This window comes from Palaemon carinicauda, chromosome 38, assembly GCF_036898095.1.
Source record: "Palaemon carinicauda isolate YSFRI2023 chromosome 38, ASM3689809v2, whole genome shotgun sequence".
NCBI classification, from domain to species: domain Eukaryota; kingdom Metazoa; phylum Arthropoda; class Malacostraca; order Decapoda; family Palaemonidae; genus Palaemon; species Palaemon carinicauda.
This window is the reverse complement of record NC_090762.1, coordinates 65098662-65115367: the sequence shown is the minus strand read 5'-3', so window position 1 is coordinate 65115367 and position 16706 is coordinate 65098662. Positions and strand designations below refer to the sequence as shown.

The 16706-nt window shown below is 41.1% G+C and overlaps 1 protein-coding gene across 7 annotated transcripts in view; it reads left to right on the top strand.

Annotated features, from left to right (window-relative positions):
* LOC137630225 (uncharacterized) overlaps positions 1–16706 on the top strand; it is a 105973-nt gene that overhangs the window by 44277 nt on the left and 44990 nt on the right. For all 7 annotated transcript variants that reach the window (XM_068361680.1, XM_068361679.1, XM_068361682.1 and 4 more), the window contains one exon: positions 8314–8416. In XM_068361680.1, coding sequence (XP_068217781.1) covers positions 8337–8416 — 80 coding nt within the window. In that variant the 5' untranslated portion in view covers positions 8314–8336. The remainder of the gene's footprint in view (positions 1–8313; positions 8417–16706) is intronic.

Here is a 16706-nt window from a genome sequence, read left to right as displayed (position 1 = left end):
TGAAAGAAGCTAGACGCCAGTCTTGGGTGTCATTTGTTTCCTCCATTAACAGTAGAACACCACCATCTTCTGTATGGAGGAAAATAAAGAAGATTGCCGGCAAATTTACCCCGAACCCACCACCAGTGCTGAAAGTGAACGGTCAGGATGTGACGAAAGCAAATGATGTTAGCAATGCCCTGGCTGATCATTTCTCAAATGTATCTTGCAAGTGTGAAGCAGCTCCTGGTCACCAATATAGGAGCATTGAAGAAAAGAAAATTTTAAATTTTGGAACAGTAAGGGAAGAGTCATATAATTCTCCTTTTGCTGAAAGAGAATATGATTCCACATTTGCTACTTGTAACGATACAGCCCCTGGACCTGATGGAATTCCATATGCAATGATTAAACATATAAATTTCAAACAAAGTTATTTATTTTAAGCATTATTAATAGAATATGGCATGATTATAGTTATCCAAGTGTTTGGGAACTAGCCATTATTTTAGCCTTTTTAAAACCCGGTAAGGACAAGTTTTTAGCAGCAAACTACCGACCTATTGGATTGACATCTTGTTTATGTAAAATCATGGAGAAGAAGGTCAATGCAAGGCTGGTGTGGTACCTTGAAAAGAAGGGTATTTTATCACCCATTTAATGTGGATTCAAAAAAATGCACTCAACAACTGATGTGTTGATACGACTTGAATCCTATTTGTGAAGCCTTTGCTTCCAAACAGCACTATGTGACAGTCTTTTTTTGACCTTGAAAAGGCATATGATACCACGTGGACATATGGTATACTTAAAACAATTCATGAATTGGGATTGAGAGGAGAGCTGCCACTTTCTAGTGTGAGTGGGGGAAACTCTTATCGGAGAGTAAATGTCAGGAAGGCGTAGTTCCTCAGGGTAGTGTGCCGAGTGTAACCCTTTTTGCACTAGCAATTAATGGGATATCCTCAGCCATTTCCCGGGATGTTCTCTCAACATTATTTGTGGATAATCTCTCCATATCATTTGCTGGAGCTAAAATGGCAATGGTTGAGAGAAAACTACAACTCTCAATTGACAAAATTATCCAGTGGGTCGATATGAATGGATTCAAGTTCTCGACAAGTAAAACTACTATTGTACATTTCTGTCGTATCCAGGGAGCACATCCAGACCCAGATATATACATTAAAGGTCAACGGATCCCATGTGTAGGGGAAGCTAAATTTTTAGGTTTGATATTTGATTGTAGACTTACATGGGTTTTTCACTTAAAAGCATTAAAATCTAAATGTCTTGAGGCTCTGAATCTTTTAAAAGTATTGTCCCTTACATCATGGGTGGCAGACTGCAATACTGTTTTAAAATTATACAATGCCTTGATTTTTTCCAAAATTAGTTATGGATATGGATATGAAATATACTCCTCAGCGACCCCAAGCCGATTAAAGATATTAGATTCAATACATCATGCTGGTATTAGATTGTCCACAGGAGCGTTTAGAACCTCACCTATCCCAAGTCTCCTTGTTGATGCTGGAGAGTTACCTCTAGATCTTTACCAAATGTCTTCTATTATTCGTTATTGGTTTAGATTGCAAAGACTTCTTAATTCTTTAGCCTTTCAGACTGCAAGCCTTGTAAGGCACCCAACATACTTTTGAGTTGCACCCAAAATCTCCTCAACCTTTTCGCTTTCGGGTGATGCAATTCTTAAACAGTCTGAATATAATTAGAAGTAAGGTGCTTCCATTCAAGGTATCATCAACACCTCCATGGAAATTACCAGAGAGATCTTTATTGGAGTTGAGAAGAATGTGACTGACTTGGAAGCCAGGTCTCTTTTTATGGAACATGTTGAAGAACATAGGGGATCGACTTTTATATATACTGATGGCTCCAAATCTGATGCTGGCGTTGGATTTGGAGTACAGTACATAGTAATGGTTTTAATTGTAGAGGTGCATTTCCTTTAACAGCTTCCATATTTACTGCCGAACTGTATGGCGTATTAACCGTTATTGAGAAAATAGCGTTGGAAAAGGAGGGTAATTTTACAATTTTTAGTGATTCAAGGAGTGTCCTTCAAGCTTTAGAAGTTTTTAATTCTAGTAACGCTCTAGTTTTAAAGATTTTAGAAAGGCTTTTTACTATTGGACAGAGAGGTATAACAGTTCGATTTTGTTGGGTTCCAGCTCGTATAGGTGTGTGGAAATGAGAAGGCAAATTTACTGGTGAAGAATGCTGCATCCGAGTTGCTACCAAGAAGGTATCCCATTCCTTGTGATGATTTCCTACCTAACATCAAGAAATTGTTTTGTAATAAATGGCAACAGTACTGGAATAATCTAGATGGCAATAAAATGAGAGAAGTAACAAATGTCATATCTCCTTGGAGGTATGACATGATGCCTCGAAAATGGGAGACTGTCGTCTCCGTATTGGTCACACTCGGTTGACACACAAGTTTCTTTTGAAAGGCCAACACCAACTGTATTACGACGACTGTTTAGTACCCTTAACAGTGAGGCATTTGTTGACCGAATGCCCCAATTATAGTAACTTAAGAAATAGATATCTATTTGAGGCTCGAGGTGAGGGTGGCAAGTTCATCCTTGCCAAGATTCTTGGACATGATGCGTCCTACTATGCGAGCGGCATTTTTAGATTTATTTCAGAAGTGTGTGTGCTGTGTTTATTTACTGCCATGTGGACTTGTACGGGTATTGAAGGTCAAACCTGCGGGAAATTCATGTCTGCTGTGGATAAAATTATTATTATTATTATTATTTGCTAAGCTACAGCCCTAGTTGGAAAAGCAGAATACTATAAGCCTGAAGGCTCCAACAGGGAAAATAGCCCAGTGAGGAAAGGAAATAAGGAAACTAAGAGAAGTAATTGATAATTAAAGAAAAATATTTTAACAGCAGTAACAACATTAAAATAAATCTTTCATAAAAAAAAGAAGAGGAAGAGAAATAAGATAGAATAGTGTGCCCCAGTGTACTCTCAAGCAAGAGAACTACTGCAAGATAGTAAAAGACCATGGTACAGAGGCTATGGCACTATCCAAGACCAGAGAACAACGGTTTAAGTGTAGTGGTAATCTGTGTTGTCAGGTGTATAAGGACAGAGGAGAACATGTAAAGAATAGGCCAGACTTCGGTTTGTGTAGGCAAAATGAAAATGAGCCGTAACCAGAGGGAAGGATCAAACGTAGTATGGTGTTGTCAGTCAAGACCCAATAACACACTAGGGGTAGTATCTCAATGGGTGGCAGGTGCCCTGGCCAACCTACTACCCCACAGCCTTTGCCCTGTCTGCAGAGGACAGCGCTGTGATATTGATAATAAGTGTGTCGAATGTCGGGAGTGGTCTTCCTCCCAGTGGGAGAGGTATGGGCGTAGGCAGAAGTAGTCTAGTGCGAGTCTTCTCCTTCGACGGTTGCTTCGAATAAGAAGAAACCCAAGGTCCATTTTTCACGATGTGTTCTCGTGAAATGGAACTGTTATGGGTTTATTAGCAAGCATCTTGATGGCACCATGCTGTACGTGATAGGAAAGGTATTCAGAGAGCCACATGGTGGTCATCCCAATGTAGCTGCCTGCATATCCTCGGCTGGGGCATTTATATCAGTAAACCACATCAGTCTTCTTCAGACTGTCCTGCACGGGAGAGGGGGTGAGTTATTTTTCATGATCAAAGTCCTGGTTTTGGCATTTTGGTAATAAATTGTGAAGTTAATTTCTGTGTTAGCTTGTACAGGGAAAATGTTTTGTACAATGTCCTTAATGGCTTTTTCAACTTGCTGGTAATTACAGTGCATTGTTTCTTTATAATAAATATTTAGTTTTGTTGCGCTGTTAGTGTTAGCGCTGTCACCCCCCCCCCCCCATACCGTGTGTCTAGGGTATTTTTTATCTCTTGATCTTCCATTTAGGATATTACCAACCCCTGCATGGAGATTACCAGATATCTTTTTGTAAATATTTTGTTGGTATAAAAAAGAACATGACTGAATTAGAAGCCAGGTCTCTTTATGGAACATGTCGAAGAACATAGGGAATCAAATTTTATATGTACTGATGGCTCCAAATTAGATGCTGGGTTTGTATTTGGAGTATATTGCAGTTCTTTTAATTGTTGAGGTGCACTTCCTCTAGTATCTTCCATATTTAATGCCGAACTATATGGCATACTACCACTATTGAGAAAATAGCATTAAAAGAGAAGGCAATTTTGCCATTTTTAGCGATGCAAGAAGTATTCTACAAGCTATAGAAGTTTTTAATTCTAGTAACCCTTAAGTTTTAAAGATTTCAGAGTGGATTTTCATCATTGGCATGAAAGGTATAACAATTCGGTTTTCCTGGGTTCTGGCACATGTAGGTGTTTCTGGAAATGAGGAGGCAGATTCACTAGCAAAGAATGGTGCAGCTGAGTTGCTACCGAGAAGGTATCCCATTCCCTGTAATAATTTTTTATGTACATTTGAGAATTTTATTTACAATAATTGGCAACAGCACTGGGATAGTTTATTTGAAAATAAGATGAGAGAAATAACGAATGTTATATCCCCATGGAGGTATAACGTGATGTCTCGAAAGTGGGAGATTACTGTTTGTCGTCTCTGCATTGGTCACACTTGGATGACACAAAAGTTTCTAATAACTGGCCAACACCAACCATATTGCGATGACTGTTTGATACCCTTAACAGCGAGGCATTTGTTAACTGAATGCTTCACTTTTAGCGTGGAAAGAAGTTAAGATGTTTGAGGCTCGAGGTGAGGATGACAGATTCATCCTTGCCAAGATTCTTGGACATGATTTGTCGTATAATGCTTGCGGCATTTTTAGATTTATTTCAGCAGCAGGTCTTCTGAAAGCTATTTAACTTTTATAATAATGACATATTTTCTATAAATTTAATTGAATATTCTTTTATTCTTTATAATAAATGATATTGGTGTCAATGACCTTTGATGTCGGGATGCCAGAAAACTTCAAATCAGTCGATCAGTTAATCCAACCACGGTCAGCACAATGCTTTATGTTGATAATATTTGGTTTCATATACTGTACATCACCGTTGTCTGATTCAAAGTCACATTTAGCAACTTTATGTCCCGGTTTAATAAATATGTCCAAATGAACTCTCTTCGCCATCTGTTAATTAAGGATAAAAATGGTTTGATATTGTATTAAATATCTGATTGTTTCTATTGTTTTATTTTAAGTTGAGGTAATTAGTTTTTAATTCAAGTTTTCATGGGTAATATTTTTCATTTTTATTTAATTTTTATTTTTTTGAAAAGAAAATTATTCTGGTATAATCTCTGGAATCTGGTGAATTTATTGATCTTACACTATATTTAGCACAAAGTTTGATATTTTTTTTAATGTAATTATAATAAAGAAGCCATATACCAATTAAAGGGCCACAATCAGAATACACACACTATTACACCTACAATAACGATACAGTACTGCACACTTGTCCTGATTGATTCTTTAGCCACTTGAGAAAACGAAATCATATGGTAAGGAATTGAGATACCTGTAATTTAGGTTTTTGTTCTTGTAATTTTAGTTAGTCTATTACTTTACTACTAATAGGATAAACTTTTTGCTGGTAACTGTGTAGGCCATATCTTTCAACACTAAAATGTTCTTTTTTGTTGTTATTTTAAATTGCTTGGCCCCTCAGGCAGACACGAGTTCTTGCTATTATACTGCCTGTAACTGAAAAAAAAAATTGTTTTGAAAGATCATGGTTAATAAAGGCCAATGCAAATGGAAAAGGAATAGAATTGGTAAGACCAGAAAAATCCTACTGCTTCATATAATATGTAGATTCTGTTTTTGTTTCCAAAGACAGAATCATTGATAGTGAATCAAACGATTGATGAAAATAAATTGATTCGATAACAGATACCCATAAAGTGATGAGTAATGGATACATACATGCAGGTAACACATTAACTTTAATTCTTAGTTGAATAAAAAAAGTAGTATCTGTAAGAAACAATGAATAGGGATCAACGGTCTTCCTTCCTTCAGCATAACTCTGCTGGTGTATCCTCAGTAATTTTAGTTCCTGATTGTTGTAGCACTAAGTTGCTCTTATCTCCTCACTCGCCCAGCTATGACATCCTGGCCAGCTGGAAGTCAAAGCGTTAACTTGGTGTGACACTAGATCTAAAGGTGATTTGCACAGATCTGGAGTATTTTTTAATCCAGAAGTGTTCAGTGTCTCCCTGGTCACCAGCTACTTTTCATTCACATCTATGCCAGAGTCAGTCAGGCATTTGAACGCTCCGTTCAAGAACTTCAAAATGCCCTCGTCATTTTCTTTTGTCTCCTCACTCCCTCTGAGGTAGACACTCAACAAGGGTGGAGGTTGGAATCCCTTATGGTTCAGTAGGACGCTCTGGGCTCCGAGACAGCTTTAGGGGAAGATGCCCTCCCCTACTTTGGCTCAGACTTATACTATGAGAGGCTGTCACCTTTACACAATCACGTGGGCCTGCCCTAGTCAGGTTACATGAATCGGTAAAATTCTCTGGCTTCTAGAGGAAGAATCCTCAGTCTTTTCATAGCAAAGGAAATGATTTGAACGTGATGCAAATTAGAGTTTTGACACCTTTTAGTTTTACTTGTGTATGGACTGTGGCCTTCCTGGCAAGCAGACACCAAGTACAGAGCCAAAAAGGTTTTCTTCAGATGTGGACCACATGTCAGAAGTTCAGGTCCACAGAGCGATGGGAGCCTATTGCTGGCCTGGGGAGCCAAGACATCAATACTTAAGGTGACAAGGTGACATCAGAAATAGGGCTTTTACACTAATTACACCAGAGTTAAAGCTTTTTTCCTGGAAAAGAAACCATCTCCCAAGGATACTTATGAAACCCGCCATTAGAAGATCACGGAAATATTGTTGGATTATCCATGGACAAGAGCTTTGACCTTGGAGCAGCCTCCTGTTTGATGCTGGTAGCAACGTAAGAGTCCTACTAACTGCTTCCCCACTTCATTGCCTGATTTCTAGAGATGAGGACAAATCTTGTCCTGTACACCCAATGTTGAGGGTCGGAAACCAGGATCTATCAACACGCATATCCTGGTTCTCTTTGGTCTGACCGCAATTAAACAGGAAGCAATCATTGGACTGATTCACTACTAGGTGACCAGAGCAGATTCCTTCCTCAGAAGGAACTCGAGCAAGAGCACTTAACCTCAGCTGAGTAGATGTTGTCACTCATTTAGAATCTGTGTGGCAGGTTTCACAGGCAGAGAAACATCAGTCAATGTGTGATCCACAAGTTGTAGCTGCACAGTGAGTGGAACAAGTACCTCTGCTCCTTTCACAGGACCATTAGCATCAGATCAAGGGCAAGATTGACGAATGACTCTGGGGTGAAAGGATGACCATTTTTTCCTTTTGATCTTCTCTTTTGGGGTACAGCTTCGAAACCATGCCAGCTGGACTTTTAACTATTTTGTATTAGAGTATGGAGGAGTCTTTCGCCCCACACTCCTTACGAGGGGGAGTATGATCTACCAGGCATACAATTCAATTCAGCATATGTATCATTCTCTTTTGCAGACTACAACAGATTTTCAGCTCAAAAACCACCTTATGATGCCCAGGACGTGATTTAAGCAAGTTTTTCCTTGCAGTTCAGGAAGTACGTACCGACTCTTATAGCATCTCAGATGCTTGAGCCTTGAATTCCTGGGTAAAGTTCCAGCCAGTTGGAATGGGGGGGACTTCCTCCTGCCTACAGATGTCTCCTATAGTAATGAATAATGGTTTGTATTTGTGTAGGAACAAATGACAAATTTTGAAAATAATTTTTATATTGCCTAACCATGCAAACCTTAGTTATTTACTCAAACTTTCCTGCTATCACTAACTCCTAATGTATATCCCACCTGCAATCTAATTGAGGTTACAGTGAGCTATAGAGCCCCTCCCCACTGTCAACATGGTAACTACCTGCCAGTTGTTTACACCTCATTAAAAGTTTTAACTGCTATATTCCAGCTTCGCAGTTATCCTTTTGTAGTAAACAACTTGGGTGGGGGGGGGGGGTGGTTGTATGGTTAAGAAAAGTACAAATTATATTGTAAATTTGTCATATTTATTGCCTCTCCTCTCTTACCCAACAAATTTATCCTGCCCTGGGAATCTGGGTAACTGCACATTTGTTGAACTTTATACTGGTTTACCAATACTGTACAGTACAACACCCATCATGTTCATTTTACCAATTCCTTGATTGATCTGTATTTTCATGCAAGCCTTAGAATGAACTTCTGTTTTATATTCCAGAGAAGCTGTTTTTGGCTACAAAAATGGAATGTTACTTAAAGCAGTTGTTTTGGAATTCCATCTTTGTCTTTTCTGTATTTGCAAATGGAGGTATTGCTATGAAGTGAGTATAGTTTGTCCCTATATGAATACAAACCTTTTGTCCTTCCAATTAGGAGTATTGTCTATGAAGATGGAATGGCTGTTGAATTATGACCAAGGTAGTCCATTAATGGCAGGGCTATCAGAAAGATTCTCTTCCACATGGAGAGTATACTTGTAATAGTTAGTTATTACATGTTTAAAACACATGACGTAATATGTCATTGTGGAAGAAGAAGCTAGCGTGAGATTTGCTGTAGTCAGATAAAATCATAACAGGATGTATTTTGCATCTCTCAGCAATGTAACATTTTTCTGAAGCATAAACACAAATGCATACCGTGTGAAAGATTGTGTCGTCACCAGATGCAGGTGTCTTCCTAGACGAATGTAAAGTTTACATATTGTGTTTAAATGCTGAGACAACTAAACATACGATATCTGTGATATCGATATTTTAGGCAGTTCTTATCTATACTTCACCTGAATTGGTCATCCGACCAAACCAGCTATACTCCTGTGATGGAGATGTTTAACACTGTTGTTTTTAGAGAATAAACCATTTTAAAGTTACCATGATTGACTTTAATTCAAGATTCAACATCTCAAACAACACATAATCAATGTGTGTTAATAACAGTAGCACACTAATAAATGGTGGCAGCGGTGGGATTGGTACTACTACCTGGTCGTTAGTTACATGTGGTGTATTGCGGGTTTTCCTTGTCACGGTCCTACACAGAATATTATCTTTGATTATATAATTCTGCTGCTTATACTTTATATATCCCTTTTTCCTTATGATTGCCTTTCAAAGCATTTATAATTGTTTCTATTTTCTGATCTTTTCTTTGCTCAGTCTGTAATAATTCAGCGCTCCAGCCTAAATCTTCTTGTTCAGATATCGTTTTAACAATAGGCATGGATGTTGATATATCTATTAATTCAGCTAAAGGCTCCGTACAAGATGACACGGGGTTGCGTGATAATGCATCCGCAATGATATTTGCTTTCCCAGGTAAATACCCAATTCTTGCGCCAAAATCTTGAATGATCAAATGCCACCGAGTTCGTTTAGGCTGTGGTTGAAGCCTTTAAAGAACTCGGTTAGTGGTTTATGGTCAGTAAGAACCTTAACGGGATAACCGTAAATTATGAACTTAAATTGCACTAGTGAATTAACAATAGCTAGCCCTTCCTTGTCTATTACTGCATACTTACTTTCGGAAGTTCTCAGTTTTCGAGAATAAAAAGCTATCGGGAAAAATTGTTTATCATATTGCTGAAGCAATACCCCTCCTACTCCCAAGTCTGAGGCGTCTGTTGCAATGAAGAATTCCTTACCGAAGTCAGGAAATTTTGAGATAGGAGAACTACACAGTTCATCTTTCAAGGTATTAAACGCCTGTTGATGATGCTCAGACCATATGAAATCTACGCCCTTCTTCGTAAGATCAGTTAAAGGAGCGGCTATTATTGAATAGTTGCGTATAAAACGCCTGTAATATCCACTACAACCCAGAAATTGCTGTATTCCCTTGACATTAGTAGTTATGGGAAAATTACGTATAGCCGACACCTTATCATGGACTACTTTAAGACCTTGGCTTGACACCATGAAACCCAAATATATTAATTCTGTTCTGAAAAATTCACACTTACTAATCTTTACCCTTAAGTTATGTTGTCTTAATCTCTGTAGTACTAGTTCTAACTTACGTAGATGTTCTTCTAAGGTGTTGGAAAAGATTACAAGATCGTCCATATAGGCATGCAATATATCCCCTAACAAGTCTCCAAACACTTGTTAATCATTCTTGTAATGTTATGGGAGCACAACGTAAACCAAAAGGCATCCGTAAAAATTCATAATGTCACCTGGCTGTGCTGAAGGCTGTGTATGGGATACTATCTTCTTCTAATGATATCTGGTGAAAGCCTTTAAGTAAGTCCAAACTGGTAAAATATTTATTCTGACCTAACAAAGACAAAATATCATCAGTACATGGCACTGGGAATCGATCAGGGATCATCTCCTCGTTTAGACGACGGAAGTCTACGCAGATATGCCATGTTCGATCTTTTTTCGGTACAACTATTAATGGAAAATTGTAAGGGCTGTTTGATTTCCTAATGACTCCTCCTTCTAGCATTTTACCTACTTCATCATTTATTTCATTCTGGAATTTCATAGGGAGTCTGTACGAGGGTACATAGATAATTTTCTGCTTGTCCTTTAACCTTATTTGATGCTCGATCACATCTGTTTTTCCTAAGGATCCATCCGTAGTGGAAAAAACATCATGATATTTAGTTAAAGTCCAAAAATTTTCTGCTGAATTTCTTCGTCTTGAATGTCTTTATTGATTTTATTTTTAATAGATTGCAAAAGGGATTCATCCGCAACTGATTAAGCGTGGTTGATTTCAGCAACGGTAAGAATACGATGCTTATAAACTTCTACATCCAAGATGTGTTGATTTTTGTGAATTACTAAAGTGTTATTTAAATGATTACAGACTTCAATATTACATTGAGCCTACTGTATAAATAGCTTGTGTGACAGACAATCCGTTAGTTTTCAAAGTGTCGGAAAGGATTAATATTTCAGATCCCGGTTATGTTTTCTTTATTTGCACTAATAAATTCGAAGGTAGGTTTGGCTCGATAGATTGCGTGCAAGATGATATTACGGGTGAATGAGAATTCTGCTGGGTCGCGTATATTATTTCTTTATTAGTGAGACAAGTTATTGGTTCTTCAACGTACGTTACGGTTACATTTGTCGTCTCCTTTTTATCCAAAACTGATTTTAAGGTATCAGAAGACTTATAGAATTTTCCTTTGATATACACGCCGTGCTTGGCAGGGGCTAAGATAATATTTTGATTTCCCATAGATGGGTATCCTATAATTACAGCTGGATACATATCAATGTTTTGTACAACAACAAATGTATCGGCAAACGTGCGTTTACCGACTTTGAATTGAACATGAGTTATGCCTATGACATTTAATTCATTATTTTCAATATTAAACTTACCCGATGATCATATAGCTGTCAGCTCTGCTGCCCGACAGAAAAAACCTACGGGCGGAATACGCCAGCGATCGCTATACAGGTGGGGGTGTACATCAACAGCGCCGTCTGTCAAGTAGGTACTCAAGTACTCGATGTCAACAAAGAACCAATTTTTCCCTCTGTCGTGCCACTGGCAAGACCTACTAAATACGCCGTCCCTAACTGGATTTGTTTTCACAACGATTTGGTGAAGTACACTATTCCAGTTTTGAGCTTTCGCTATGCAGGGGTTTTTTCTTCATTTCAAAACTTGAGCTCGTTTTGGATAGATTTAATTATGGTGACGAAGAGAGTATGGACTCTCTTTCACTTTTAAATGGCCGACCCTTCCCTTAGACGGAAGTGTTGGTGACGAAGAGAGTATGGTCTCTCTTTCACTTTTAATGACCGACCCTTCCCTTAGACGGAAGTGTGTTTAGGTTTTTGGTAATTTTGCTTAACACGTTATAGATCCATTTATTATCTCTCTCCGCCTTTTTAGGCCTCTTCGGTTAACTTTCCAATTATTATAAACTTATAAAAAATAAATTTTTATGTTTGTTTATATGCGACCTTTCCTAATAGTAGGCGGTCCTAACTTGGAACCGAAGTTAATTAACATTGAGCCCGTTATATCGTATTTAACCTTTAAAGAATTTAATACTTTTTTAATTTTAATGTTTTATGGAAGAATTTCTTTGATAGTCTCGTACCGTTTTCAAAGATGAACTAACGTTTAGTTTTTAGTCTCCGCAGTTGTTGACGTTCAGAACGTTCAACTTGCGCTCTATCGTTACGATAGAGAGAGAGTGTATCACGGTTTCACTTTGCAGTAAGAGTAAACCGATTCTAGCGTTTCGTTCATTCTTTCTTAGCTTAAATGGTTTAAATTCTAAATAAAGGAACTTTTTATTTGGGAAACCTTTCAGTTTTTTCCTTTAGCAAATAACATGTTTTAACGATATATAATTGGGCTCTTCTCTCAGGTGCTAAATCAAGAGAGAAGAGAGAGAGAGATAGAGACGGAGGGAGAGAGAGGAGAATAAACGTTTCGTTCAAGCGGGTAACGTTGTTCTCGTTTTTTACTCTTCTCCCTAGTCGCTGTAGGGGAAGAAGGTAAAACGTTTCTAGGGTTTTATTCTTGTTCCCAGGCTTTATGCGGTGAGAGATTGTAAACGTAGTTTATTTGATCTAGTGTTTAGTCTCTTTTCCAGCCACTGAATTCTTTATCTTTATTTATGTTTTTCTGTTGCATTGTAAAACTGTTTTCGCAATTACTACCTTTTAATGAAGGATAGGATTGCGTGTTTCAGGTAGAAATCAGTTAAAGTTTCGATTTCAGTGAAATAAGTGCAAACAGAAAATCAGAAGTGATGAAGTGATATGCGCAAAGTGTTACAGTGTTGCGTCCGAGGGTTCGTCTGTTCGTGCCAGTTGTTCACCTAGTCCGGGACCTCTTACAAGCTCCCAAGCCCAGGGGAGAAGTAATGTCGAACGACTTATGGGTTCCACAGGCCTTGATCGACGAACAGACGTTTTTCCCTCCGTGGTTTCGGGCGTATCTACACACGTTAGCCGACGTGAGATCGCCCCACCCACACAAAGACGAGAGAGCCCATTTATTCCTCGTCTGCGGAAGAGGTTTCTCGTAAGAAACCATGGACCAAATCTTGCAGCTTTTAAGTGCAAGTCGGTCCCTTCCGCGCAAGTCCAACGGCCTAGGTGTAGCCACTGGGTCAGTTCGGACTCGCTGCAGTCATCCGACGACTGCACACCTCCCAAGAGAGGCAAGGTGGTACCGCAACAGGCAGTAACTCCGTCTGTTGCCGCACCAGCTGTTTTAGACCCTCAGTCACAACGGACAGTAGCTCCGTCTGTTGCCGTTTTTTGTAGACCCTAAGTGGTCTTTACTGCAGTCTATGCAGACTCAGTTAGCTGCAGTTATGCAGGAGTTTCGTGCGGAGAAGGTTGACACTGCTCTCGTTAGCCTACAACCTGCCACTGTTGTGCGCCCAGCTCACGCTGAGGCTACCTGCTCCCACACTCCGGCTGCGGAGAGCTCCACCTCCGATGCGCAATCAACCCTGCCAGACGCATGTTAACGTTAGCCGACGTGCGGCTCCCTCCGTTAACATGCGTGAGCTACCGCATCAGCAGTGAGAAGGTGGAGTCAAGCTGCCGTGTTTTGACGCGATGCGTTAGTTTCCGCAACCCACGGCAGTCCCCACCACGCACCACCACTCCGTTTTGGTTGTTGCCTGCTCCCACACTCCGACTTCGGAGAAGGTTGACGATGCACCCGTTTGCCTACAACCTGCCACGGTTGTGCGCCCAGCATGGCTGCCTGCTCCCACACTCTTGTTGTGAGAGCTCCTCCACCCATGCGCAGTCGACCCTGCCAGACGCATGCTGACTCCCACAGACACACGGAGCACTCCGTTGCCGTGCGTGAGCTACCACAAGCTGCCGTGTTTTGACACGGTGTGTCAGCCTCCGCAACCCACTGTGGTTACCGCCACTCGCCCGCAGCAGACTAGTCAGTCAGGAGTTGAGGCTTCCCCACACAGCTTTGGTTGTTGCCAGCTCACAGACTGTCAAGCAGTTACATGACGTTGCCTTCTGGTCTGCTACTAATGCACCAGTGCTGTATGTCCTCACGCACCTGTTGTGGTTGACAGTTCAGTTTTTGACAGTTCACAGACTGTCAAGCAGTTACATAACGTTGCCTTCTGGTCTGCTGCTTTTGCACCAGTGAGACCCTCACTGAGATAACCTAGCTTTTCTCGGACATGGTTCCTGTAGATGAGAAAGTGCTGTTCTCCCTCCTTCTGATATTCCTTTGAGGACTCTGTCATTTGGAGAGGAGCCTTAAGCTGCTTAGCCTCCTATGGACTTTAATTAAGCATAACAAGGCTTCCAGGGATGGTAAATGGTTCCGCTTCAGTCGCTAACCCCGTCTGTTGCCACACCTGCTCCCATAGACCCTAATGGGCTTTGTTGCAAGACATGCAGTCCAAGCTTGTGTCCTTGATAGAGGATTTTTTACGGAGAAGAACCTTCTAGCCAACAACCTTCCTACCGGTTGGTTGTACGCCCTGTTGACGCTGAGGTATCCTACTCACGTCCGCCAGTTGAGATGGTTCCTCCACCGGTGCGACCCAGTGTGGGTTGCCAGTCGCACGTTGACGTTAAGCGACTCTCGGAGGTGGTTGTGGACGTTCAGTGTGTCACTAGGAAGACGTTCAACAACCAGCAGAGGTGACTTGTTGTGACGCAGTGCGGCAACCTCAGCAACCCTGTAGGGGGTTGACTGCACAACCCAGACAGTCTAGACAGTTTCGGGTTGACACTGTACTTCCTCACGTCCCCATGGTTGACAGTTCACAGACTGTGCAGCAGTACCATGATCTTGTGTCCGGCTCCGTCACGCATCCACCAGTGCGACCGGATTCAGCGAGTCAGACGTTGCCCACTCCGTTGCCGTTTCCTCATCAGTTTCGGATGAGGAACCCTCTGATGAGGACATTGCTGAACAAGACGATCAACCCCCAGCCCTGCTATCCATCCAGAAGATGCTGAAGAAGGAACACTGCCCTGTCAGGCTGTGGATGAGTCTGGTTAGGACACTGTCATCCGTGGTTCAATTTGTGTCACTTGGAAGACTACACCTCCGTCCTCTTCTGTATCATCTAGCTTTTCACTGGAAAAGGACAAGACGCTAGAAGCGGTCTCGATCCCGGTTTCCGGAAAGATAAAGTCTGGTCTGACTTGGTGAAAGGACTTTATCAACCTTTGAAAGGGTCTTCCCCTGACTGTTCAGACTCCCAACCACGTTCTCTTCTCGGACGCATCGGACGTAGGCTGGGGTGCGACATTAGACGGTAGGGAATGCTCGGGATTATGGAACTCGAGTCAAAGGACAATGCATTTCAACTGCAAGAAGCTTCTGGCAGTACGTCTGACCTGGAAAAGCTTCAGGTCTCTCCTTCAAGGCAAAGTGGTGGAGGTGAACACGGTCAACACCCTGCTTTGACGTACATCTCCAAGCAAGGAGGGACCTACTCTCTGACATGGTACGAGTTCGCAAGAGACCTCCTCTCCTGTTCAACAGGTCTAGACTTTTCACTAGTAACGAGGTTCATCCAAGGCAACTTGAATGTCATAGCAGATTGTCTCAGTAGGAAGGGACTAATAATTCCAACATATTGGACCCTCCACAAGGATGTATGCAAGAGACTTTGGGCCACCTGGGGCCAGCCAACCATAGATCTCTTCGCAACCTCGATGACCAAGAGGCTCCCAATACTTTGCTCACCTATCCCGGACCCAGCAGTAGTTCATATAGATGCCTTTCTACTAGATTGGTCACATCTAGATCTATATGCATTCCCTCCGTTCTAGATTGTCAACAAGGTACTGCAGAAGTTCGCCTCTCACGAAGGGACAAAGTTGACGCTAGTTGCTTCCCTCTGGCCCGCGAGAGAATAACTCACCGAGGTACTTCGATGGCTAGTAGACGTTCCCAGAACACTTCCCCTAAGGGTGGACCTGCTACGTCTGCCACGCGTAAAGAAGGTACTCCAAGGCCTCCACGCTCTTCGTCTGACTGCCTTCAGAATATCGAAAGACTCTCGAGAACTAGAGGTTTTTCGAAGGAGGCAACCAGAGCGATTGCTAGAGCAAGGAGAACATCCACCCTTAGAGTCTACCAATCGAAGTGGGAAATCTTCCGAAACTGGTGCAAGTCAGTATCCGTATCCTCGACCAGTACCTCTGTAACTCAATGGCTGACTTCCTCTTATATCTGAGGAAAGAACGATCTCTTTCAGCTCCCACTTTCAAGGGTTACAGAAGCATGTTGGCATCAGTCTTCCGTCACAGAGGCTTAGATCTTTCCAACAATAAAGATCTACAGGACCTCCTTAAGTCTTTTGAGACCACGAAGGAGCGTCGTTTGGTTACACCTGGTTGGAATTTAGACGTGGTTCTAAGATTCCTTATGTCAGACAGGTTCGAACCACTTCAATCAGCCTCCCTGAAAGATCTCACCTTTAAGACTCTTTTCCTGATATGCTTAACCACAGCTAAAAGAGTCAGTGAGATTCATGCCTTCAGCAAGAACATCGGATTCTCATCCGAAACGGCTACATGTTCTACAACTTGGTTTTCTAGCCAAACACGAGCTGCCTTCTCGGCCTTGACCAATATCGTTCGATATTCCAAACTTATCGTATGGTTGGAAATGAACTAG